The sequence below is a fragment of the Nyctereutes procyonoides genome, unplaced genomic scaffold (genome assembly GCF_905146905.1).
Source record: "Nyctereutes procyonoides isolate TBG_1078 unplaced genomic scaffold, NYPRO_anot_genome, whole genome shotgun sequence".
In the NCBI taxonomy this organism is placed as follows: domain Eukaryota; kingdom Metazoa; phylum Chordata; class Mammalia; order Carnivora; family Canidae; genus Nyctereutes; species Nyctereutes procyonoides.
The window spans coordinates 27,437,304-27,463,893 of record NW_026575052.1 but is presented as its reverse complement, the minus strand read 5'-3'; the positions used below and the strand labels follow the sequence as shown (position 1 = coordinate 27,463,893).

Sequence of the window (26,590 nt, the reverse complement as noted above, 5' to 3'; positions counted from 1 at the left end):
CCTGCAGAAGCCCCCCAGTTCTCTCTCCTGGGGCCAACCAGTGTGCAGCTTGGCTCCCAGGTCTCTGGGGAGCAGGATGCATGGGCCACCACAGGCTCCATGCCCTGTCCTCCTGATGGCAAGGACTTGTGTGGGGAGCTGGCAGGTAGAGGAATCTGGGGAGGAGGAGGCAAAGGAGAACAGACAAGAGGAAACAGGTCAGGGAGGTGAGCCCAGGAGAGAGCCCAAGGACTGAGAGAAGCAGAAGCAACACAGAGGAGGGTGCTGGGCACACAGGGGAGGGCAGACACAGACCCCATTCTGTCTCTCTGGTGAAGGAACACGCCAGTCACTCCAGCCTGCAGCACTAGCCCCACACACTGGCTGGCAGCCTTGTGGGGAGGGGGCCACCTCCCCATCTCTAGGGGCCCAGTGTCCTGGTCAACACCTGTCATGTGTGCTATTCCTGGCCGCGTCCTCTGTCTGGGGCACACCAATAACTCTCCATGCCCCATCTGTGACCTCTGGCTCTGGGGGCCCAGCGCCCTGCGCTGTCCCAGAGCAGCCAGGGTATGGATCAGGGTGTCCCACTGCCCCTGGGTACTGGCCAAGCTCCCTGTTCCCTGTAGCCACCAGCACAGCCCTGCCCCGTCCACATGACCCTCCCACCTGCTCCTTAAAAAGGATGGGGTGGGGGTGGGAGGGCATCTTCCCATTCTTCCTGCCACTAAACCCCTGCTCTTCCATTCAACTTTATGCCCAGCCAGCCTCTGACCTCTGAGTGGCTCTGCCACCCTTTGCCCTGGGTGACAAGCTAACTCTGGATACTACCCATTTCCAGCCATGGCCCCATTCCTGCTCAGCTCACTGGCTTCAAATCTACAGACCCGAGTTCAAGTCCTGGCTCCCCCACCCACCAGCTGGGTAACCCTGGGTAAGGCTTTCTCATTTCTCCATGCCTCAGGCTCCTCAATTGTAAACAGCAATTGTGCTTTCCTGAAGAGTTGCTATGAAAAAGAGAAAGAGCTCCAGAGGGGTTCCATAGACCCGAACTCATGCCCGCCCAGGCCCCTTAGGGAGAGACAGGGCAATCGGCATGCCTCTTCTAACTGTTGACCCCTTCCCTGGAGGCTGTGCAGTGGTGGCTGATGAGGCAGGCTCAGGTCCTGCCAGCCAAACCTAGGTACCAGTTGTATCTGCCACTTCTCTACTGTTTAACCGTGGGCAAGGCACTCAACCTCTCTGGGCCTCCACACCTATAAATGGGAGAAGAGCTGTGCCGTCTGTGTAGGTAGGTAGCTGCAAGGGTAACATGCAGTCCTCACACACCTCTGGAAAAGGATGAGCAAACTAAAGCATAGGGACATTAACTGTCCCACTCAGCTAGTAACCATGGAGTTTACCAGCACCCTAGCACTCTGGGCCTTAGGTCACATGATTAAGGTCACAAATCCTTATCAGCCTATCTCCCAGTTGCCAGCCTCCTCCAAGTGCCTTACACGTGTCACCTTATTTTATCCTCTTAACATCCACTTTACAGACAAGGAAAATGAAGCACAGAGAGGTTCTGTAACGTGCCCAACATGACACAGAACCCAAAACCACACTCAGGCAGCCTGCCTTGGACTCCATGTGCTCTGGTGACCACAGTCACAGTCACAGTCACAGGGAGCTTGGGAGCTGAGTGTCGGGCCTGGGGCATCGTCCCCCAACCCTACAAATATCTGGGGGGTCCCAGCTTTCTTCACTGTACAAATAAGGCAGTGACGTGTGCTGGAGGTCACATGGGCCACAACTAGCAGGGACAGGCCTGGGACTCAGGTCTGTCTGGCTCTTGTCTGCCTTGCCTCCCCTCCCCCTGAGATTGGCTGGGTCCATTGAGGCAAGGAATGAAAGAGGATAAAATCCCTGCCAGGTCTTGGCCCAGATAAGAGTCATCCATCCTCTTAGTGCTTTTAAAAAAAAAAAAAAAAAAAAAAAAAGCCTGCAGCCTCTCTGCGGCACAGTGGAGTAGAGGAGTAGATGCCTTTTACACATACTGCCCTTTACCAAGCAAAGGGTCCCAAACACTGCTGGCAGCAGTGCTGGGTTAGGTCCAGCCCACAGCTCCAGGATTTCCCTCTCCCCTTTCATGACGCACCACCCCCAGGTGTGTTTTGGGGGCTGGCAGTCAGCACTACTAGTCTGGTGGGTCCCACCTGGTGTCAGGCAGGGGCTGGCTGCTCCAAGATTTTATTTCCCCAGGCCTTCCTGGGGCAAAGGGGCTATTTATCCATATATTCCTGCCCTCATTTGAGTGGGTAGGACAAGAAGTCCCCCTTGAGGGGTCTTGCTCTGATCTCTAGCTGGGCCTGGGGCGTCTCCTCCTTTCCCTCCTCCTGGGCTCCTGTCTGTTGCCCAGACTCCTCCTGTCCTCAGCTCCAGAGCCCTCTGTGTTTGGTGCTGGTGCTTCCCCCCCCACCCCCGGGACATGAGCACGTGTGCACAGGCTGCTCTGAAGCCTCCTCTGGTGTCCTTGAAGGGGTACATGACCCAAGGCCTGAGGCATAGGCCTGGGATCTGGGTCCTTGCTGCAGCACTGTGTGCCTGGTGGTGGTGGTGGTGGTGAAGGGGAGGAGCCTGCAGGCCACCCCACCTCTGGAGTCACCCTGGAGGTGTCCAGACAAGGAGGCTGGGGCTGTCATGGGGTTTGGAGACAGGAGACCAAACCAAATTAAAGTCAGGCCCCAGGAGAGGGTAGTTCCATCTAGCCAGGAGGAAGGTCCTAGAAGGGTCTGATTTTGTTCAGCAGGTTTTGACTGCCAGCAGGGCTCTGTCTGGAACCCGCAGAGGTTCCCACTGTGTCTGCTGTCAGAAGTGATGTGTTCCAAGACCCGGAAATAAATGGCCAGGATGGGACTCAGAGGGAAGAAAAGGCTGGTCAAGGGAGTGAACTGATCATGCAGACGAATAGAAACAAAGAACAATTTCAATTTTCACAGGGAATCTGGCATCAAACTAAAGAGGACACGGGTGTCCCGGCAACAGTTTCCATGGAAACAGGAGCTATTTCAGAGCACCAGCCCCACTGGAGATTTTCCTCATTGGAGGGAAGTGCTGATTCAGATGACAGTATCCCATCTCCACCCCGCCCCCCCCACTTCAGCCCTGTTCAGGGAAGGAGCCAGGTCTCCACTAAGCAGGAGGCAGGCAAAGCTGCTGTGAACCACGGCGGGGGCTGGGGGGAGGGAGGGATGGTGGTCCTGGCGATGCCCACACAGAAGGGCAGTGACCCTCATCTGGGACCAGGCTGGGCAAGGTAAGGGGCTGGCCGGCTGTTAGGCTCCTACCTTGGAAGGCCGAGCTGAGACCTACCTTCCAGTCTGTGTCCGTAGCCAAGAGGAAGGTGTCGGAGTTCTCCTAAGGGAAGGCAAACAGAGAAGGTGCATGTCAGGCCATGGCTGGCCCAGCAGGCCCACAGGGGTTCAGCCCCAAGCAGGCTCACTTGCTTTGTATCCCCCATTCATTTTTATGTTAACCGAAACGACCCAGGGCTTCCCAGGCAGCAGGCCAGTTAAGGGCCCAGTGGATAAGCCTACGAGTAGCTACTCATTTCACTTTTACCTATTAATTTAAAACGTGAAGATTTCCATCTTACAGGTGGGAAGGGTGAGGCTTGGAGAGGTTGACTCACACAGCTAGGCAGTGGTGACAGCTCTGAAGCCAGATCCTTGCTGTCACCTTGCCCCACTGCTCCCTGCCCCCCAACACCACCCAGCCATTGGGCCATGGCTGCAGAGGCTGGGGAAGGAGGGCAGTGGTAGGCAGGACAACCGCACCCACTTTAGGGACAGGGGTGCTGAAGCCATGCAGCAGGGGAGCAACGCGGGACTTTTTCAAGCTGCACAAAGGCTCTGCCTGGGCCTGTGGTGGCTCCCACCTTTCCAGACCTGCCCGCTTTGTGCTCTCAAAGCACAGATGTCCCCTGCTTCCAGGCTCATTTACCCCAAACAGTGGGCATCTTTGGTGCGCCGAGTCCCTCCTACTGGGCTGCAAGTGCCAGGCTGGCTGTGCCCTCTCCATAAAGCCTGGAATGGAGTGGGTTCCCCAAACCCAAACAGATCTGGATGAACAAGCCTGACTTTGCAAATGAGGGGAACTCAGCTCAGAAGCACCCACTGTTTGCAAGGCAGCAGAGGTGTGGAGTGGAAGGGGGCCCTAGAACTCCATGTGTGCGTCCTCTGTGGGTCTGGTCTAGGGAAGGCAGCGTCACGGCAGTGAGGGGAGTGGGGCAGCACATGTCCAGGAAAAGCAGAGCTCCTGGGCCTCTGCCTTGTCTTCCGCCGTGTCTGTCTAGAAACTTGTCCTCCCCTTTGCTCAGCTGTGACAAACGAGGCAAGCCACCTAGCTTCGGCCTCAATGTCTGTGAGGATCAAAGAGAAGTGCGGTGTCAGTTGTCACTCCTTTATACTCCTGCACTTGACTTTGTATGCTGCACAAGCTCCCTAAGGCTCTACTGAATAAATACACGGATAAATGAGACAATCAGAACAAGGGGTGAGCTGCTAATGTACAAGAAGGAAGATGACCCCAAATCATGGGAGTAAAAGGGAAAAAATGAAAACCAGCAATTTAGATGTTTTACTCTCACAATAAGGAAAAGTTCAACCACCTGCTTTCTGGCAGTGGGGGTGGCGGGGGTGGTGGGAGAGGGAGACAGCACGAAAGGGTCTCACACTGCAAGAGGGAAGCCTGGTGTCCTGCGGTTCGGACTGTATCATACACAGTGGCTGTCCTCTGGCCACACCTTCTGGCTCCTTCAGGGCCTGGGGGTTCTCCCTGGGTGTGGGAGCTGTTAGGGGGGAGAGGCAGCAGCCAGGCCACTCCTGGAATCTCTAAGAAAGGGGATGGGGGCTCAGGGAAGGGGACCAGGCTGGTTACTGATGAATCCTCTCACCAGAAGATCATGCCCAAGCGGGAGAGGGCAGGGAAAGAGATGGGGAGATTGTTTATTCCAGAGGCCCTAAGGCTATAGAGAAGGAAGTGGTTTCTTTTGGAACAAAATCAACACAAACCATGAGGCAGATAATGGCAGGGTGCACTGTGTGTTCTCCATGTGCTGGGGACCCCTGGACGTGGGAAAGTCTCTGGAGGGGCAGGACCCCAAACCAACAAATGGCAGGAATGACACAAGCCAATACAGGGCCCTGGGAGGTCCTGGAAGGAGTACAGGAACCTTCGGAGGAAGACAGGTGGGAGAGAGGGCCCGGCTGGGAGGAGGCCCAGGAGCATGGGATGGAGGCAGAGGATGGGGATGCAGGCAGGGGGAGGAGGAGCAACAGCTCTCCCGGAGCCCTGGACACCTGGCCCCTGAGCCTCCAAAGGCAAGCGAGCCTGAGATGGTAAGAGCCCTGTGGGGTAAACACTGGGGTACTATTTGCTCCTCACTAGGAATTTGCACAGAAGGTTTATGAAGTCAGGGACACACACCCTCCAGCACTGCAGCTACACAAGGAGAATCAGAGGAATGGCGGGAAAGAGTCAGAATAGCTCTGGAAGGTGAAGCGCGAGCTCACCACAGTCTGCAGCCACCAGCACAGGGGCTTTAGGAGGTTGGGGACAGGGCTGTTATGCAGGCGGGACCAGGTCTGTGGCCAGGAGAGGAGAGAAGCTGCTGGGGACTCAGGGCTGAAGCGCAGACATGGTGGGGACCTCTGGTCCTGTTGGGGTGGGATGAGGTGAGCGACAGCAAATGCACCCAACAGAAGGCAGGGCCAGGCTGCTGGTCAAGGTGCCACACCACCAAGTCAGGGTGGGAGGGAAGGGGCACAGGGACAGCTCTCAGGAGACGAGGGGAGGAAGGGCCAGGCAAGGCCATGGTGCCCTCTGTCTGTCCTCTGGGCCTCACAGGGACATACAACAGCATACACCTGCAGGCGACACCTCCTCTGTGCAGCCGCTGCCTAAACCCACGCCTCAGCCCTAAAAACACTTCAATATTTTAATGTCCTGACCAGCAGCAGTACAAACACTAAAAGCAAGGTTTTTTTTTTGCCCAGAAGAACAAAAGCAAAAAAACCAAAACCCTCAAACAGGAAAACAAACAAAAATCCCCCCAAGCCACATATTAAAAATTCCAGGCTTTTTATAACAAAATTTAAAGTAATCAAAACACACAAAACTTTGTTTTTTAATATATATACACAGTACATGGCTGAAGCACCTTTGACTTTTCTCTCAAAATTTACATTTGTTTGAAAACACAGCCCACTGTGGGAACAATCTGGTGGGTGTGACCGTATGTACACATAGAGGTCTGTATGTTTTCCCCCACGGAGTAATAAAAAGGTGCCTTCAGTTTGTTGATGCACTTTATAGGAGAGATTTTCCAGGGAAAAGCCTTAGGGGCACCGTCCACTACCGAGCCTCACAAGCAGGCCAGTCTCTGCTTACCTCAGAAGGGTGGTAGTTGGGAGGAGGGACTTTTTCAGGAAGTTCTGGAAAACTTCCTTATTCTCAGGTGCATCCCAATCTGTGATGACCTGACCCTGCACTGAAAGCCTTCAGTGTGCAAGGCTGTGCTAGGCCGGGGGGAAGACTGGGAATAAAATGGCCAGGCTCTCTGATAGGCCGCATCAGACCTAGTGTCAGAGGGGTGGGCAGCACAATCTGCAAAGACCCGGGGGCCTGACCCTCAAGGATTCTACAAGCAGTCCACCCACGCTTCTCCTTGCAGAAAGGGTAAGGGAGGCCAGGTCAGGGGTCACCCACAAGAAAACGTGGGGTACAAACAACTCTGCAATCTAAAGCCTGGTGCCCAGGAGGGGGCTCTCTGGGACAAAAACAACAATCTCAAGTGCCTTCGTCCCACTGCTCCTGACAGCACCATGAAGAAAGAAAGGCCCTGCCTTTCCGCTGCTCTTCTGCTGCCCACTGGGGACCCCTGTGGGGATCCAGGGCCTCCCAGAACCGACGTTGAGTATCTTCCCCAGTAGCTCTGCGACCTTGACCAAGTGGCTTAACTTTCTGTGTCTCAGTCTTCTCATCACTGAGATGGGAATAACTCTCCTAAAGAGACTCCCAGCCTCGGAGACAGCCCGCGCCCCCGCGGCGGAGGGGTCTGCGGGCGCGGGAGGGCTCCAGGCGCGGCTCCTCCGCGAGGTTTCCTTCTTGGCCGCGAGGTGGCGCCCCCCGCCCAGGAGCGCCCGGGGCCACTCACCAGCTCGGCGGCGTCCTGGCCCCGGAGCAGCGGCTTCTCCTCCGGGAATCGCAGCTCCTGCAGCCCGGCCATGGTCACGTCGTGGAGCAGGAGCCCTGGGGGAGGGCGGGGAGGACGAGGGTTGGGCCCTGCTGCTGAATCTCCGGGTGGACAGGCGGGCAGGGGCACCGGCGAGCACACCCAGCAGCCGCCGCCCCCCCCCCCCCCCCGCGCCCCGAGTGCAGGCCCCTGCGGGGCCGGGCGGCGTGGGGGGGCCCTCCGCAGGCGGGCGAGGCTCTTCTATGACCGGCTCTTAAAAGTTAAAACACGTTCAGCAAGAAAGAAAAGAGAACAAGCACCACAGGATGATCCTTAAAACAATGCCAGGGTGGACTCTGCACTTACTGAGATGCAGAGGGATGATGTGGGGAGGTCAGATGCAGGGCGGGAAGCAGAGGGAAGCCCTCTGTGGTTGAAGTGGACAGTGAGGGCCTGGAGGGCATGGCTGTCCCGGGGGCCTGGGAGGAAAAGCCTGGGTGGGGATGGCCCTGGCAGCGGGGCAGTCTGTGTACAGTGAGGATGAAAGAGGCGGTGCCAGTTTAAGCGAGCCAGCAGCAGGGAGGGATGACCGCTCAACCCACAGCCAGCAGGTGATGGATCCCAGGCCCTAACGGCTGGGTGTCCCTGGGAGACTCTGATGAGCTTTCAGTCTGAACCTCAAGAAAGGGTTCTCCGTGCACATGTGTGTATGCGTGCACGCCTGTGTGTGCTTGGAGGAGCCCGTGGTGGGGGCGGGGGAGGCAGAGATGATCTGTGTAGCCTGGCATTGCCATCCTCACTTGGATTTTAGGACAGAATAGATTAGAAGGTACCAAGAGAAAAAGCAGCCGAGGAGGTGAACTGGAAGTCCGTAGAATTAACACTGACCAATAAATACGCGAAAAAATTTTAAGGCTCACTAGATGTCAAAGAAATTCAAATTAAAACACGATGCTTTTTCCCCCCTACCGAACTGGCAGAGTCAGCAGTGCTGGCAGTGATGCACCCAAAATGGCACTTCTCTTACTGCTCGTGGGTGTATAAACTGCTACCTCTTTCTGGAGGGCAGTTTGGCAAAATGAATTAAATTTAAAAAGGTTCAAATTTAAAAAGGTTTAAATTTAAAAATTTAAAAAGGTTCTTGGATTTAGCAAGCCTCTCCCTGGAAGAAATTTCCTAAGGAGGCCAGAGAGGGCACCTATTGATTTATCTGTAAGAATGCTCACCACAATGCCTTTTAAAATAATAATAAACTTGAAAAAGCTAAATGTCCATCCTTAGGACATGAGACAAACTGTAGGTCAGTCACTTGTAAATGATTATGTAATAACATGGGGGAAATGCTTGTGTCCTCATAAATGTGAAAAGAAGTTATAAACCACACAGTATCATTGAGATTACGAAATAGGAGTAGCTCCACAACAGACAAGCCTAGGAAGATGTACACCATAAAGTTCATAGGCGTCCTTCCCAGGCGGAGGACTGAAAACCAGGCTATGCAACCTGAAATCTAGAAAAACCAACATTTTTAAAGACTATATGAGGATCACGATCATTCCTTCTTCTTGCAAGCATTTCACTGCTCGCAAAGTACTTTCCTTGCACTATTTCACATCGCCCCCGAGGGAAGCACGATGGGGAAACCAAGAAGTTCCGTGGCGTGCCCAGATAGGGTCTTGGGATTCCTATCTGGGTCCAGTGCTCACTCTATGGCACCACAGCTGCGTGACCTGGAAGGACGGATTGCTCTCCTTCCTCTCATTCGATTGTCCTCCCTCAATTCTATTTTAGTCTTTTTAGGGGTAAAGCCCTTGACTTTCCCTTCTGCCCCTGAATCCCACCAGCTGGTTGATCAGAAGGCGCCCTCTGCCCCACCCTGCGCCTGCCCGTCCCTTCTCCCCGTGGAAGGCCCAGGGACTGCAGAGTGGGCGCGGTGGCCTCCAGAGTATTAGGAAGACAGTGCCTCAAGATGTCATGGGGTCTCCACCTGAGTCTAGTTTAAGGTTTAGATGTGCTGAGGGTAGACTGGGGGCTGTTGGCCACCCAGGCCTCATGGAAGGCTAAGAGAGAGCTCTGCAGGGCCCCCCTAGGAGAGCCTCACCCCCAGCACGAACAGGCCAGGCCAGAAGGTCCCTGCCCACTCAGCCCCCCACCCAGGCCCCGAAGCTCTGTGCCACGCTGGAGAGCTCTTCCCAGTGGTTTCCGGGGAAACCAGCTAACACAGTGCAGATGGGCTGTATTTTTAGAAAGGCATCCTCTCCCCTCCCCGGTTCCCTTCCATCCTTTCTCATGTGTGCACACTCCTCCATCTACCCGGTTGAGGGGGGAGGGCTGAAAGAAGCGCCCCCCCCCCAGAAAACTCTTCCCCCATTAGGACTTTTTTTAGTTGCAGTCTCTCTGAATAACCAACTCAATTAAACAGCCTGGCAGCACTGGGGTGTCCCCACCCTCACCCGGAGCCTGTTATGAAACCACTCCGGAGACCACCCTCCCCAAGGGTGGTGCTATTGAAAGGGCTGAGGGTGGGCAGTGCCGGGACAGATGGCCCGCGATGGAGGGGGTGGTGGGGACAGGGTTGGGGAGAAACCTCATAATCCAGAGAGCCAGGAATGTCGGGAATGTCGCAGCCTGCAGAAGACACAGGCAGCCCAAGGCCCAGCAGGGGGTGATGTGGGGCTTCAGAACAGACATCCCCACATCCCCACAGGTCCAGCACAGAAGGTTCCTCCTAGGAAACTTAGGGTTTAGAAAAAAAAAAAAAAAAAGCAGCTAGATGCTAAGTTGAAGGAAAATGAGATTCCTTATCAAATCAACACATTGTACACCTTAAACGTACAGAATGTTAAACAGTAATTCTATCTTCGTAAAGCTGGGGAGGGGGAGAGAGATTTCTATCAACCTCCTGCAAAGAAGCCGGGTTCAGGTGGCACAGGGTAGAGAGGGGTGCGTGAGGGGGGTGGGTGACCCCAGGGATCTGGGAAGCAACAGTGATGGCTCTTCTCACCCTCCTATTTTTTCTGCCCTCAGGCAACCTAGTGTGTTAGATCCAAACAAGCCTGGGATTATTCTTCTGCTTTCTCGGGGCTTAGGAGTCACTGGAACCCTGGCCGGTATTTCTTCTGTGTCACTCACTGTGGCATAATGGGTATCACACACAGTGCAAGTGTCCCACTCACAGTGAGTGAGATTTTGGGTAAATCACTGAAAGGATGTTATCTGTGAAGCAGGAGCATGGGTGATCCTCTGCCCACTTGGGAGGTGCACCAGACAATGGGCAGGAAGATGCCTTTGCAATGGAAGATTTCGGTACCCATTTGATGAGACAAAGAATTTAACACAGGTGACTGGGAGCTTCCTTGACCTCCTCTGCATATTTAAGGCAGCTTGGAGCTCTTTTCTTGCTGTCTTTTGCTCGAGGAAGGATCCAACCTAGTGGCAGAGGCCACACTGATGTCCGTAATAGAGGGCAATGCGGCCTCTTTGCCTGCATGACAGGGACATGTCACAGTACGAGGGGATCTGGGAGTGGACAGGGCCTCCTAAGCAGTACAAATGTGGGTGCTTCTTTCAGAGGAGGTTTGTTTCTTTCAAATTACTTTTGGTTCCTGTTTTGTGCTTCCTTCCATGTGACTCTATGCTGAGGCCTGGGCCATGTAAACCCTTGGATGTGTTAGGGTTAAAAATATAAGTGATTGGGGTGCCTGGAGTGCTCAGTTGGCTAAGCAGTTAAGCATCTGAATCTTGATCTTAGCTCAGGTCATGATCTCAGGGTCATGAGATTGAGCCCTGCCCCAGGCTTTTAGTCTGGTTAAGATTCTATTCTCTCCCTCCCTTTGCTCCCACCCTTCAAAAAGAAAAAGACATACATGTGCCAGTGATTACTATGGTCATTCTTGAAATTATTCAATATATTCATATTATTCAGTATGTCAGTTAAACTGATCAGCAGTAGTGACCCACCCTGGTAAAGCAACTGCTGAATGAAAGCACTGCTCAGACAGTGGAAAGGAATGTCTTGGAAATATACTGTGGGGATCTTTGCTGTCTCAGCAACTCGGGACTCCTACCAGTGTTTAGTGTCCAGGAGCCAGAGAGGAGAAGGGTGCTGTGCAGGGACAGTGCTGCCCCTCCCCCGCCCTGAAACACCCATCGCTGTGCCACTGAGCAGCATGGGAACTGCAGCCAAAGAAAGGCAAGACAGAAAGAGAGTGAAGTTAGTATATGGGAGAAACTATATGGGGCACCAGACCCCATGGGGCAAGAAGAAACTGGACTGAGAGAAAAGAGGCGGGATTGTGAAATTGGTTCATATTCTGTCAACTACAAGAGTGATGGAGCCTCTGGCAGGTCATGGTCAAGGTAATGGTCCAAGGTGCCCTGTGTATGCTGCATTCCTGAAAGTCCCAGTTGTGAGGTCCCCTTACTATGGGAAAAGCCACAAGCAAATGAAATAAGCTGCAACCAGGAGCAGAGTCAAACTGGGCCTGGCCAATTCCACCCTCCGGGAAGGGTCTCTACACAGATAACGAATGACGAATGACATTGCAGAGGGCAGCACAGGACTTCTTCAAGCCTGTGCACCCAAACACCTTTCCATCTTTCCACCCTCACCACATCAGCACCATGGTTTGAAAAGAATCCCCAGAAACTGGGGACCTCAGAAATGAGGAATTCAACTTCCAGATGCACTCCATTGGGAGTCTGGCACCTTATAGGTAGCTGGTCCTTTCGGTCACTCTCCCCGTCCCTATCCTGACCTCAAATGGCTGGGGCAGCACCAGAGGGTGGAGCTGGGGTGGGGACTAGACCTTCCTTCATTATCCCCCCTTCACAGGCCAGAAAACAAGGAAGGCACAAGGTGGGAGTGACTGGTGGCAGATCTGGGTAGGGAACTCAGAGCCTCTGCTCATAAACCCATACTCCTGCCTCCCTTGGCAGGCGTACACAGGGCATATCACTTTTTGCTGGCTCAGCCTTTACCTCTTCTCTCTCATGTTGGCCCCTTGGTTTACGCCCAGCCTGAACCAGACCAGACTTCCTGTTTTCTTCCTGATTTGAGTCTATGAATTCCCATCTCTCCACAACTACTGTCACTCTGACAACACACACACACATACACATCTTTCCAACACATTCCACTGTGCTTCTTCCAGTGCTTAAGGCAGCCATATGTGGATGCTGACACTCATAGCTAAGGATCCCAGCTGACTCCTTGGGCACATTCTACCCACAGCAAGCACATGCCTTTGTTTGAGCTGCTCCCTGCAACTGCAATGCTTTTCCCCATCGTATACCCACATGACAACAGAACCAATCACTAATATTTTCTGCTGGCCCTTAATAGGTTTTGTTGAATGAGATGAATGAATGATTCTTCACTTAGATTTCAAGTATCAAAAGACTGACAGCATTCAGGGCTGGTGAGGTTGTGGGGAAATAGCACAGAGTTTTATATACTGTTGGCTGGATTGCAGTGAGTTCAACTTTATTTGGAGGGGGAACTTGGTAGTTTATAGAAATGCAAATATCTGTAAACTCTACAAAGTCTATCTTTAGGTATTTATCTCAATCACAGGACACACTATGAGGCAGTGTGTGCAAGGATGCACTGTTTGGAATAGTAAAAAAAAAAAAAAAGTGGAAACAGTCCAAATGAATGTCAAGAGAATGGGACATCTACACCTGGAGCATCATAAGCCATTTAAAATATGAGGGATTTCCATATTTCTATTGAAATAGGGAAAGCATTCTAAAATATGCAGTTAAGATAAAAAAAGATATCGCAGAATATTAAGTATTAAACAAACCCATTTAAGTAAAACATATATGCACCACAGGTCCATATATTTGCAAATTAAAAGCCCTCACATGATTCAGGGGAACTGCAACAATGCTCATATGGGTTTAGAAGGATATAGCAGGAGATTTTTATTCTACCAGCAGATTTGATCAGATCTAAGATATCACTGATTGTGACTCACATTAACATTTTATGTACCCATAGAAGAGAAAAAAAAAAAGACACTGCCAATTAAGACATAACACGTTATGCCCCCTTTTAACTTATTTTGAAAGAATTTCAATCTTATAGAGAAATTGAAGAAAAAAACAAAGCACAGAAATTTCCCACATACCCTTCACCCAGCTTCCCCTAATGCTATCATGCTATAAGACCAAAACACAACCAGAGGAAGCAGGAAATAAAACACTGATACAATAGAGTTATCTACAGGCCTTACATGAATCTCATCAGTTTTCCCAATAATGTCCCAATCCAGGATCCATGTTGCATTTAATCGTCATAGGGCTGGGGACAATTCTTCACTCCTCTTTGTCTTCGACAAAGTCCTCCAACATTGACACTTTTGAGGAATACTGATGGGTTAAATCTACAGAATGCTCCTTAGTTTGGGTTCATCTGTTGTTTCCTCATGATCAGAGGGAGGTTATGCATTTTTGGCAAGAATAGAACAGATGCTGTGTGCCTTTCTCACTGCATCCAATCAGTAAGCAGGTGATGTCAGTCTATTTTATTTCTGGGGATGCTGCCCTTGATCACACTTGATTAAGGTAGTGTCTGCAGGTTTCTCTACTGTATAGTTAGTATTTTTCTCCTTGTGATTAATCAATATCTTGTGGGAAGATACTTTGAGAGTATGCAACCTCCTGTTTCTTATCATACTTTCCCCACTAATTGCAACCATGGATGATTCGTGCCTTCCACTAATAACTATCCTGTCTTTTTTTAAAAAAGATTTTGTGTTTTTATTCATGAGAAATACAGAGAAGCAGAGATATAGGCAGAGGGAGAAGCAGGTTCCATGTGGGGAGCTTGATGTGGGACTCGATCCCAGGACCTAGGATCATGACCCGAGCCAAAGGCAGACACTCAACCACTGAGCCACCAGCAGGTACCCCCTGTCCTATTTTCTTAATGGCATTTTTCTATCATCCCTTCTGCATTTATTAATTCAAGTTCTCCTGTGAGAAACAGCTGTCCTTTCTCCTCCATTTATTTATTCAATTATTCATTTACATCAGTTTGGATTATGGATACTTATTCTATTCAATGGGTTATAATCCACTCCTATCATTACTTTGTTGTTTCAACTACGTCAGATTTGGCTATTGGGGATTCCTCCAAGTTGGGTTCTTTTAGAACCACCCACAACTTTTGAGTAGTTTCTAATTTTCCAGTCCCTTATGATGTTTGAAACTCCTATTTTCTCTGCTTGAATCCTGGAATCAACCACTTCTCCAGGGAGCCAAGTTTCTTTGTATCGCATATTACTGTTTAGAAACCAAGATCTGGGTACTATGTATGCTCATTGTCATTGGGGTGCCACTGTTCTAGGCTGTCTCAACAGGCAGAGTTAGAATATGTATGTAAGTATACTAACATATACACACGTCTACAACCATCTGTGTGTGTACATAAATCTGAAATTGATATTGATACATTTGATTCCAATTTACCACAGGCTTTTTTAAAAAGAAATCTTTAAATTCTTTTTTTTTTTAAGTAGGCTCCATACCCAACATGGAGCTTGAACTCATGACCCTGAGATTGAGTCACATGCTCAAAAAATTTCTAGTTTTCCCTCTTTCTTTGTAATTTTTTCTGCTGTGATAAGAAACCTGGCCCTCATTATCCATAATACTTATGCTTATTTGTTCATTCCTCACATACACAGAAAGTAATTTTAGAACTGATGCTCATATAATGAGTTCTTATTGGTCAAAACTTTTTGTACTTTAATTATTTTTTTGGACTTTACTCTTTTAGACTTATACCTGAATTTTTAAACTTTTTTTTTTGAGAGGGGGAGGGGGAGAGATAATCTTAAGCAGGCTCTGTGCTGGGCGTGGGATCTCACAACCCTGAGATCATGACCTGAGCCAAAATCAAGAGTAGGCTGCTTAACAGACTGAGTCATCCAGGCGCTCATAGACCCAGATTTTTAAAAGTATCTATCACTCTTATAAATTGAAAAGGAACATATACATGAGATAAATTGTTTAGGATCTTCCTAAAGCTTCTCTACGTTCAGGGTCTGATGCCCCTGAATCACTCCGTCTTGAAGTTGTTGCTGCCTGCATGCTTTTCCACAGTCCCGGCTCCTCTGACATCAGGTGCGCTGGCGGTGCCCCATTCCCACCAGGGCTCCGCTACTGTCTCCAGGATTTCCCTCCGAGCCTCAAACTCAGAGACGCTTTTGAGGCAGCAATGACAGTGCTGCTGAGCCTGCCTCACCAACACAGACTGCATTTTAGATGTTAAAGTGTGAAAAAGCTATGCATCTCAGAGTTGACATAATAGAGCTCTTTCATAAAATGTCCTTCTACTGAGGTTCAGCACCAACATGGGAGTGCTGTTTCTTAGTACAACATGGCCCCAGGGATTAAACATAGACATCATAAACCTCCAACCTGCAGACCAGGACCAAGGAGAGATGGAACTAGAATCCCAGTAACACATCTCATGTGGGCAGCTGCATAGGGAACCAGTAAAAAAGTCCCACTGTGGCAGAGACTATTAATTCTGTTCTCCCCTTCTTCTTTAGGAATAAATACATCCCCAAGGGACGCCTGGGTGGCTCAGTGGTTGAAGCATCTGCCTTCAGCTCAGGGCATGTTCCCGGAATCCCAGGATCGAGTCCCACATCCAGCTCCCTGCAGGGATTCTGCCTCTCCCTTTGCCTGTATCTCTGCCTCGCTGTGTCTCTCATGAGTAAATAAATAAAATGTTAAAAAAAAAGAATACATTTCCACATTTTCCTTTCTTTTTTAAACTTGGTATCCATCCATCCACCTATCCATCCATCCATTCATTTAATTAAAGTATGTTCCAATCTGGGTTTAAACGCAGACATCAAGACTCTGACATCAAGAGTTGCATGCTCTACTGACTGGGCCAGCCAGGAGACCCTACATCCCTACATTTTAGATGCGCATGTGTATTATGGGAATAAAAGTATTGGCCACATGACAACATTCTGCCAGTAAGATGTAAATGGAAGCATGTGACTTAAAAGGAGGAGACATGCCATTCTTCAATCCATCCTCCTTCCTGCTGGCAGGAATACAGATGTGATGGTGGGAGCTTCAAGGGCCATTCTGGGTCCTGGGTGGGGGTATAGTAAGGAGTCTAGGTATTGGAGAATCATGAAGCCATGATTCTGAATGGCCTATCTTTAGACTCTGTTTATAAAAGAGGGAAATACACTTTTATCTTAATATATTATCTTGGTTTTTCTTTTGTTCCATATTATTGAAACAATCCAAATGCGGGGCATTTTTCTTGGAGGCCCACACAAACATGCTGAAGGAGTGGAAAGCAAGGGAAAGGAAAGGGCTAACCCAAGACAGAACTTGCAGCTTCCACTCCCCTGTGGGCAGCACAATCCACAAGGCAATCGTTTCCGTTAGCTCTTCGACAAATGGGCCCAGCCCCCCGCCCCCAGTAACTGTGCTGATATGGGTAACCATGACTGACCTAATTAGTTAAAAAGCCGAGTCTGGCTTTTTTTTTTTTTTTTTTGCCACAGATTCTGTGTATTTGCCTCATTTGGCAAGTTTCCCAGAAACGAATATATACTTGTCCTGGATCTTTGTGCAAGACTCAAAGAGGTAAGCTAAGGCAACAAGCCTTGTTCAGCTCAGGGGTCTGTAATGTGGCCTGAATTAAAGACAGAGGAAGCAGCTTTCTTGCTGGACATCTGTTCACAGGAAGCCCCTATTCCTCTGAAGTGCTGTAACGCATCAGCGTGGGCAGGAACACCACTCACCTAGTAGAGGACTCACTCCAAGCGGCTCTCAGAGTCTTCCTGCCTCAAACACAATGTCTCAGAAGAGGCCCTGTGTCAGGACCCACTCAGCACCCAGGTCCCTTCTATTTGGAAGGGCACCCGGCTTCCTTTTGGGAAACATCCCCCCTGCTCCACTGCCAATCCAGGTGGTTCAGGCAGGGATAACCAACACCCCCCCCCCCGCAGGCGTGGCCAAGTGGCTCAGATGGAAGTCCCTCCTTCATTCACCCACCAGATACTGACTGAGCACCTATTATGTGCCAGGCACTGTTCCAGGACCGGCGATGTACTGCTGACCATTACAGACAAAATGTCCTGCCTTTGTGGAATTTTCTAGTAGAGGCGGCAATCAACAAGTCTAAGTATATGGTGTGTCAGATGTGCCAAGTTCAATAGAGGAAGCAGTGTCAGAGAAGGGGCTAGACAGCAGGCTGGGGGCTGCGTTCTGAAATGGGGCATGGAGGTGAGGGAGAGGGTCCAGAGGGCAGGTGTGGAAGGGCACCGAGGGCAGAGAGAAGCGCAGAGGCTGTGAGGCAGGCATTTGCCTGTTTACGTCCATGTGAGGAAGCCAGTGTGGCTGGAAGAGGGGTGGCGGGGAAGGACCTGGGGACAGAGAGATTAGGGCAGGAGCATCAGATCCTATTCTGCCTCGAATGTTATTAGAAAAACTCTGGTTTTTCTCTGAGTGGGGTGCCCTGGAGGGTTCTGGCACTTGAAAAACTTCCTCCACCTGCTCTGTGTGGTCCAGATGTGGGGGTGGAAACAGGGAGACGAGTTGCAAAAACCCAGAAGAGACTCGACAGCTACAGTGGAGAAGTGTTCAGATTCTGGGTGCGTCCTGAAGGCGGAGCTGTGGGCCAGCAGGTATGAGGCATGCGGGGGGGACGGGGGGGGGGGGGGGGGACACGGACGGACGACGACGGGGACAAGAGTCAAGGGTGACTTGGGTTTTGCTTGAAGCTGTTGGAGGAAGAGAGCTGGGAAGAAGAGGCTGGGGAGGGGCAGGCTTAGCCTTGGGCAGGTAGAGTGGCAAATGTCTGGGCTGCGGACTTTGGGCACAGTGCCCAAAGTCATGAGACTGGATGGGGCCAGCCAAGGGGTGAGTGAGCCCAGAGAAAGGAGAGGAGGGGAAAGCTGTGAGGCTGAAGGGCGGGGAGAGCAGTGGTGGGGGCTGGAGGGTGGGAACCAGGTGGACACAACAGAGGGTCTGCCCTCAGAGACATACAGGGAGGCCTGTGAGCTCCAGGCAGGATCAGGTCTTTGCTGGCCTCCCTGGGGAAGAGAGACTCTTCACTGAGGTGACAAGGAGGATGGTCTATGAGCCAGCAGCTGCCTCGCCATCTCAAGGCACAACCTTGAACCCAACCAACTCAAAGACCTGAACAAGTAGGAGTGGTGGGGTTGGGGGTGGGGGAGTCTGGTGGCCCATGTGCCCTGGGTCCACCATGCTGCACAGACACCCCCCAATCCCCTCTGTGTTCAGTTTCTGCAGTCAAGATGCCAGCATCTTCTCTCCCACATGGCCCAGCGCCCACCCATCCAGCTAGCCTTACACGGGGCTAGCCAGGTCCAGTGTTGGGCTGGAGGCCTCACAGGCTTGGAGGCAGGACTCCCCACCACACTCCAATGGCAACATCATGGTCCACTCCAGCTGCTCAGGGCGTTTCCAACCCTGAACATCCTAGGGCCTAAGGCCCTCCTGGATGACCACTTGGGATTGCAAGGGACTTCCAGGCCACCCCCGACCACTATACGCCCCCTCTACCCTATCCTAGTATGCCGACGAACACTCTGGAGCTGGTCAGGGCTTTGGAGCAGTGGGCTTAGAGTTCTCACCGTAGACATGAGGAAATGCAGGAGCAAGGGCTCAGGGTGTGACAGACGGGATTCTCCAGGCAACCCGACGGACAACCGGCCAGCCTCACTGTTTCCCTCCCAGGCCCTGAGCCCCAACAGGCCATCTCTACTCCTGAATACCAACATGAGAAGGATGGTTAAAAGCTACTTCTGGGGGATCCCTGGGTGGCTCAGCGGTTTTGCGTCTGCCTTTGGCCCAGGGCGTGGTCCTGGAGTCCCAGGATCGAGTCCTGCATCGGGCTCCCGGCGTGGAGCCTGCTTCTCCCTCTGCCTGTGTCTCTGCCTCTATCATAAATAAATAAAAATAAATCTTTAAAAAAAAATAAATAAAAGCTACTTCTGGCACTCCTAAGCCTGGCCCCTGGACTAGGCTGTTGGGAAATGGTCTCAGTGCAGAATAAGGTCCTGGCTATAAACCACAGACTTGGCTGTGGAACCCCCTGGTATAGGGAGATGACATCCCAGAAATATTCCCCCTGTCCCCTCCAAGGAGGCTGGGTGCCCCCATCACACCCAAGATAGGGTGTATCAGCAGGCACACTTGCCCCGCCATGTCTCTCCTGAAAGGTGAGCTGAAAAAGCCTTTAGGTCCTCAAAGGTATTTGTTATAGGGCTTAAGAGCTAGGATCGTTCTGGCTGGACTGTACATCTCATCCGTGGCTTGGAGTTTAGCCCACTTGCGGATTAATGCACACGAGAGCTCTTCCATCACCACACAGAGACCAGGTTTGTGTCAATGTTTATGTGACACGCTTAAGCTGACAAAACAGCATCACAGTGCTCTCTCAGCTGACCCCTGTGGGCTCACAGGCTCAGCCTGAGGTCACACGGCCAGGGCTGGTGGTAACCAGCTTTCCAGACCCCAAGCCCATGGTCTGTCCCCTTGTCTGTGCTGCCAGCCCCCGTGGAGGCAGTGAATCTCACCTGCTGACACCCCGGAACTGCGTTCCTGGGCCGCTGTAACAAATCACCACAACCCGGGTGGCCTCAAACAAGACCTATTTGTTGTCTCACGGTTCTGGAAGTCAGAAATCCAAACTCCACTGCACCAGGCAGAAATCAATGTGTTGACAGGACCACTTCCTCTGGTTCTAGGGGAGAATCTATTTTCCTGTCTTGCCCAGCTTCTAGAACTGTGTTCCTCGATCCATGGTCCTCTTCAAGGCTAGCATCGTGCAAGGGAAGCTTCTTCCTGCAGGCATCTGCCTCCTCCTTCCGTGCTCTGCTAGACTCCCCCTCTGCTGCCTCTTTGTAAGGATACACGTGGTTGCATTTAGGGCCCATCTAGCTAGCCAGGACAATGATCCCATCTCAGGTGCCTTAACCTAATCACACCTGCAAAATCTCTTGCCTGAAGTAACATTCACAGGTTCTAGAGGTTAGGATCTGAGTATGTTTGGGGTTTGTTACTCAGCTTAGTGCACCCCCTCCCCATTGGTCTGCAGCCCTTTGTGTGTCAGAATTGTTCACTGTGCCCTGGTGACTTTCCTCCTCCCTCCACTCAGGGAAAGCCCACTTCAATATCCACCTTGAAGGACTGCTCCACGCTCAAGTTTTCCAAGAAGACACCCCCCTCCATAGCACTGGGCTGTAGCTCTTCCTCAGAGTTCCCACGGGGTTGATTTCATCAGAATCCCAGCAACAAGCGCGTTCCCCTCTGTGTTTGTTCATTTTTAGTTTTTAAAAATAGAACTTGAGTTTCATGGAACACACATTCACTGGGAAAAGTCAGAGACACAGAAGACGAAAAAGAAGTAAAAAGCACATATAATCCCTAAGTTGCCAAAGGAAAGCACCGTTAACATTTTTACTTATGTTCTTTCATCTTTTTTCACTGCTCATCAGTATGCTGAAAAAGGACTTTTCTGAAGACAAAAAGAAAAACAAAAACACACGGTTTTGAAACATATTTTTGGACTCCGGAGCAGATATCCTGGTTCAAGTTCCAGCAAGCCACCTACCATCTGTGTGACCTTGGGAAAGTTACTTAACCTCTCTGTGCCTCACTGACCTTATTTACAAAAAGGAGGAAACAATAGCATATCCCCTGTAGGATTGTTAGGATGATGAGTTAATATATTGAAAGCACTCAGGATGGTGCCTGGCACATGGCAAATGCCATATAAATGTGAGCTGTCATCACTGTTGTTATTATTAGATATATAAGGGAATGTTGGTTCATGTGGCTAAATCACCTCTGGTAGCATAATCTGCAGCTGCTGGGGCTTCCTGGTATGATGGTACTTGCATTAATTTAACCTCTTCTGCTGTTAGGCATTTATATTGTTCCAGGGTTTTTTTTCATCTTCTATAAACAACTATGAGATAAACATCCTTGAACACCTCTGCACACATCTTTATTTGTTCCTAAAAATTTAACTGCTGAGTCAGAGATCACACATATTTTTAAACTTCTGAAACATCATTGCCAACCTGCCCTTCAAAAAAGTTGCACCAGTTTACCCTACGCACACGCGGTTGGACAGTGTACACATCCCCACACACCCCACCTTCACCTGGGGTCCTGGGCCTACCTGCTTGTCTCCCCCTCCTGCAGCTCAGGCCTCCTCACCCCTCTGCATGTCCCCCATACCCACATCACTGCCCCCCCCCCAGCCAGTAGTGAGGTTTGCTGAAATGGAGGAACTGGAGATGAGGTTTGGGGATCCTATTTTCAGCCTCCTGGATAAATCTGTGCTTTTCATTTACCCCCACATGTAAAAATGTGGGTCAACACACCTGCCAAGAATCCAACGCTATTTAAAGGTAGTCTATGAAATTGTGTGGGACTACATATTCCATGCATTAAAATGACACCATAATTCCAGACAGAACGGGCAAAAGTTTTGCTTTTTAATCACACATTGAGTGATTAAACTTTGGATATTTTAAAACATTTCCAGCATCCAATATCAAGGCTCCCAAGGGACCATACCAGAGCCCCAAATCTGCCATTCAAGAGCTCTCTCTCCGGATTCCAAAGCACCTTGGAGACAGATCCTTTAATTACAAATGCACACAAGCCATCACCTTCCTATTTGGAGGTAGACTAATGTCCCACTTTCCCACATCACACTGAGAAATAAAAGCTACAAAAGGCACCAAGAGTCTGCCCTCTGAGGACCACAGCAAGCCTGTGTGTGGACACGGCAGTGTACTGGGCTCTTTCTCACAGTGCTAATGATGGAGGGCCCTTATTCCCATTTTGCTGATCAGGAGACCGAGCCTCAGAGAAATTAAGAATTTTTCTGAGGAGCTAAGAACAAGAGAGAAGACTCTGACATTACAACTTTTGGTCACCAAATCTCTGCCCTCTCTACAGTTCAAGACACTGAGGGTGCCTGGAAAATGCTGGCCACCATATGCATCAGTCACCCATGAGACTTCCTAGAATGGCCCTGACCACCCAATTCTCTCTGCAATAAAAAGACATGCTCAGGGTGGGCATGACAATTTATGGACATCCTCTGAATCCCACAGGTGAGGGGCAGATGTCAGAACTGTGACATCTGACCAGCAGGGCCCAACTCCAGACACCGTGCCCCAACGTGTCCGAGAGGATGGGAAGCTGAGGTCTCAGCAGAGTCCCCCAGAGGCACATCTCAGGGAGATCTGGATTGTGTGGAGAAGCCAGAAAAGGAAGTAAACCTCCTGGAAGAAGAGACCCCAGGACACTGAGGAGCGGGTCATGGACATCAGTCCCACAGCTGCCATTTGCTGAGCACGCGCCGGACACTGCACTCAGCGTTCACGCTCTCACGGCTAACTGCTGAAGAAAACACAACCAGGTGGGTACCATGACGATCCCATTTTACAGATGGGAAAAAGAAATGCAAAGCAGCTCCAAGGCTGGCCAGAAGCCAGGCAGTCTGAACACATGAGATGGCTCAGGGCTGAAGCTGGGCTCCACCTCTCTCCAGCTGTAGGAAGAAGTGACCTCACGGGGGAAAGTGGGCGTGGTAACAGAGGGGAGAATGCGAGAACTACAACAGCTGGAGAAACAGGGATTCAGCAAACAGGTTTAATGAAACCACTCCCTACTGCTGCCATGGGGCAGGGGGAGTCACAGGCCTCTAAGAAGGTATCCTGGAGACACATGCGATGGGTGGGAGATGTGAGCCTGGACCGAGTGGACGATAATGGAGCGGTTGCTGTGTGCCGCCACAATCTTCGGGCAGGAGAAATGGGTCAACGTCTCACAGGTGCAGGTGAGCAGGAACAAGGGGCAGGGGAGAGGGACAGATCCAAACCTCCTAGTGGCCAACCAGCCAGAGGAGGGGGGAGGTTCTCCATTATAGGACCAGCCAAGACCAAGGAACCAGAGGGAAGGTGAAGCCCCAGAGGTGCTCACCGGGGCCAGGCCCCTCACCCGTGCGACCTCCGTAAGCCTCAGGCCAACTCTCAGAGGGAGGGGTGGACAGTTCCACCTCTAGGACGAGAAAACTGAAGTCTGAGAGCTTAAGCAAGCTTTCTGAAGTCACACAACTGGCCAACAGTGGGGTGGGGATTTGAACCCCGGTCCGTAGGACAGGAAGGAGTTGGAAGTATGGCTGCAAAGACCACGAGGCAGAGACTGAAGGGACACGCTGGCTCCTGGGGCCTGGTGAGAAGTGAGAAGTGCAAGGGGGTGGGAGACAGTGCCCAAGGGGCTCTTGTTCCAGGTTCCAGCCTAGTGGGGGTCAGAGAGTCTGTCAGCATTGGGCAAGTCTGTCTGATGAGGGAGGAGAGGCCTTGACCCCTGTACTCAGGAGACAAAGGCACACTGCAGGAGGTAGGAGGGTAAAACTGCCCCCCCCCCCTGGAGCGTCCAGACATGCCTCCCAAGAGCATTCTTCCTCCAGGCCCTTCTGGGACCAAAGAGGAGAAGGGGAGGATCCAGAAGTTCTGCCTTCCATGTAGGGCTCTAAACACCCGAGAGGTTGTAAAAACTTTTCCCTCAAGGGCACTGACAAGTGCTGTGTCCTGCCGGCTGGCCTGCCTCAAGCGAGCTCTACAAGGAAAAGCTGGCAAGGGACTGGAGGGCAGGTCAGCCCCGCTGCTCTCTGGACTCAGGTGCGGCACTGCTGAGCACCTGGCCAGATTTTCCCCGCGCTTCACAGCAGCCCCCCATCCCTTGTCTGTGAGTCTTTCATGAGCTGCAGGTGGAGTTAGCGCTCTCACAGACCAAAACCTCAGCAGACCTCATTCCTCCAGCCCCTGCATCACTCCCAGGGCCCTTGTGTAAGCGGGTGTCCCCCCCCCCCCCCGCCCCCAGCCTGGAATGCCGCCTCTCTCTCCAGTAATAGAAATCCTCTCTTAGGAAATCCTAGCGTTCCTTAGGATCCACTTCTAACATTGCTACGTGCTCAAATCTCTCTGCTCCCCTCCAGTGCCCTCAGACTTCAATCTGTTTCCTGCATCTACCCCCCACCATGCTGTCCCCTTCCCTGTAACAGGGTTCTTGTGCTCTGTTCTCACACACCAGACAGTTAAGGTCCTGGGGGTCAGAAACCAAAGCCTTGGGATCCCTGGGTGGCGCAGCGGTTTGGCGCCTGCCTTCGGCCCAGGGCTCGATCCTGGAGACCCGGGATCGAATCCCACGTCGGGCTCCCAGTGCATGGAGCCTGCTTCTCCCTCTGCCTGTGTCTCTGCCTCTGCCTCTCTCTCTCTCATAAATAAATTAAAAAAAATTAAAATTAAAAAAAAAAAAAGAAACCAAAGCCTTCCAGGTGCCAGAGGACATGCACAGGACTCCACATACCCACACAGTGCACACTGAGCACCTCCACCTGCCGTGGGGTTGTGGGTAGGGAATGACCGTGCTCCAGGGGGTTTCCCTTTCTAGCCCCTTCCTCATGAGCCTCTCTGGGACCTCAGGGCTGGGGGACCTTTCCCACCTTTCAGATGCCAGGTCCCCCATCCCTGCTCTGTTTCCTGCCTCCACTTCTGGGCATACTCAAGCATCCTCTGTAGATCTCCAGCCACAGCAACCTGGATGCGGTCTCCAGCAGGGGTGTCCCACTGCTTCTCCAGAGGGATCCCAAGGCTGAGGGTCCCATCTGGTTTCCCACTTCCCACACCCCTTGGCCTCTACTCCCAGGAATAAACTTCTGCAAGGGAGAGGCGCTCAGTTGTCACAGGGAGCAGGAAATAAGAGGCCTATGGCCGGGCTCCTGTGCCGGCACGGCCACACTGGGTGGAGGGCTCGGGCTACTGGGGGACTCTGAGCGGACTGGAGCAGAGCCAGGCGGGCGCAGCCCCACGTCTCCTCCCGGCGCCGGGCTCCGCTCGCACCAGCGGGCATCCGCGCCCTTTCCTCCGATTCGACCCCGAGCAGCCCCGAACCCCGAGCAGCGCGCCGGGCTCCCGCTCCAACTCGGAACGCAGCGGGAGGCGAGGGCCGCGCCCCGGGGCCGGGCGGGCGGTACCTGTCAGCAGTTCGATCCTGTGTCCCAGCACCTTCATCCCTGCGCCGCGGCGGGGAGCGCGCTCGGCCCGGCCGGAGAGGAGTGCGGGAGGCGAGGAGGGAAGCAGCTGCGGAGCCGCGAGCGAGGCGGGCGGAGCTGCCGGGAGCCAGGAGCGCTCTCGCCGCCCCCCTCGCCGCGCTCCCCCCTCCGAAACGAGTTAAAAAAAATCCAACAATTGCACGACCGCGCACCCCTAAAAGGCGCGCGCCGCCACCCGGTCGGGGTGAACTCGGGGAGGCGGAGGGAGCTCGCGGGGCGGATGCGGGGGTCACTCCCGTCGGCGGCGGAGTGCGGGGGGGGGGGGGCGTCGCGCTAACAAAGAGGCCCTGCCACCCGCGCCTCCCCCGGCGCGACACAGGGGGTCCCCGAGTCCGTCTGGAAAGGGGGGAGGGGGTGCCACCCTCGTAAGCAAAATGTGGCCTGCGCGAGGGGGCGCGCGGCTCGCGAGTCTCAGGTCTGCGGGGGGGGGTGGCCGCAGCCCCCGCGGGGGGAAAGGGGGCGGGGGGCGGGGAGACGGGCCGAGGGCGCCGCCGACTCACCGAGGGTGATGCGAGGAAGACCGACGCGCAGGCGGGGAGCCGGGCCTGGGCGCGGCGGGTGCGGGTGCGGCCGCCGGGAGCCCCTCCGCGCACCTCCGCGGCCGCCGGGGGGGGGGGGGGGGCGGAGCCGGGCTGGGGGCGGCGCGCCGCGGGGGCGTGCCCACGTGGGTGTGGCGGGCGTGGGCGCTCGGCAGGCAGCGGGGACCCCGCGCGGTGGCCGCGCCCCAGGCCGCCCCCGCCCCGGCTTCCTCCCCCTGGGGCGGCGGGAGCGCCCGAGCCCCGCGGAGTCCCCGGGCGGAGCCGCACGCCCCCCTCCTTCCGCGGGCGTCCGGGGGAGACGCCCCGCCGCTGGCCCCCGCCCGCCCCTCCTGCCCCCCTGCCCCCCCTGCCCCCGGCCGCGCGGCGTAGGAGCCCCGGGGAGGGGAGGCCTCCGTCCCGGTCTTTGTTTAGGCTCCCGACGGGAGCTCCCTCCGCGCTGCGGCTCGCGCCCCACCTGCCTGCCGCCCGGGAGCCCGGCGGGAAAAGCCCCAGGGCGGTCGGAACGATCCAGCAGCTCAGGGGCCCCGGAGCCTCGTCCAGTTTTCAGAGCCCCGGGGTTTCCTTGGAGGGACTCCTAGGGGCGGGGGAGGGAGTGATGGTTTCCAGGCAAAGATGTTCTGGGGCCCCAGGGTCCCGCTCGGTGCCTCAGGGCTCCTGCTCTCCTCAGTTGACCCTTCATTGTCTGAGCAGGAAGGGGGAGGGAGG

At 52.8% G+C, this 26,590-nt stretch overlaps 1 protein-coding gene across 8 annotated transcripts in view; it reads right to left on the bottom strand.

The window, feature by feature from the left end:
- NDRG4 (NDRG family member 4) overlaps nucleotides 1-26,362 on the bottom strand; it is a 40,534-nt gene extending 14,172 nt beyond the window's left edge. For 2 of the 8 annotated variants that reach the window (XM_055331778.1, XM_055331776.1), the window contains exons 1-3: nucleotides 25,269-25,407; nucleotides 7,178-7,272; nucleotides 3,334-3,378 (exon numbers count right to left, since the gene is read on the bottom strand). In XM_055331778.1, coding sequence (XP_055187753.1) covers nucleotides 3,334-3,378; nucleotides 7,178-7,272; nucleotides 25,269-25,305 — 177 coding nt within the window. In that variant the 5' untranslated portion in view covers nucleotides 25,306-25,407. Of the gene's footprint in view, nucleotides 1-3,333; nucleotides 3,379-7,177; nucleotides 7,273-25,268; nucleotides 25,409-25,846; nucleotides 25,939-26,339 lie in introns of those variants that run through there. The other 6 variants (XM_055331774.1, XM_055331773.1, XM_055331771.1 and 3 more) reach the window with 6 other exon arrangements.
- Between the last annotated feature and the right edge of the window lie 228 nt (nucleotides 26,363-26,590).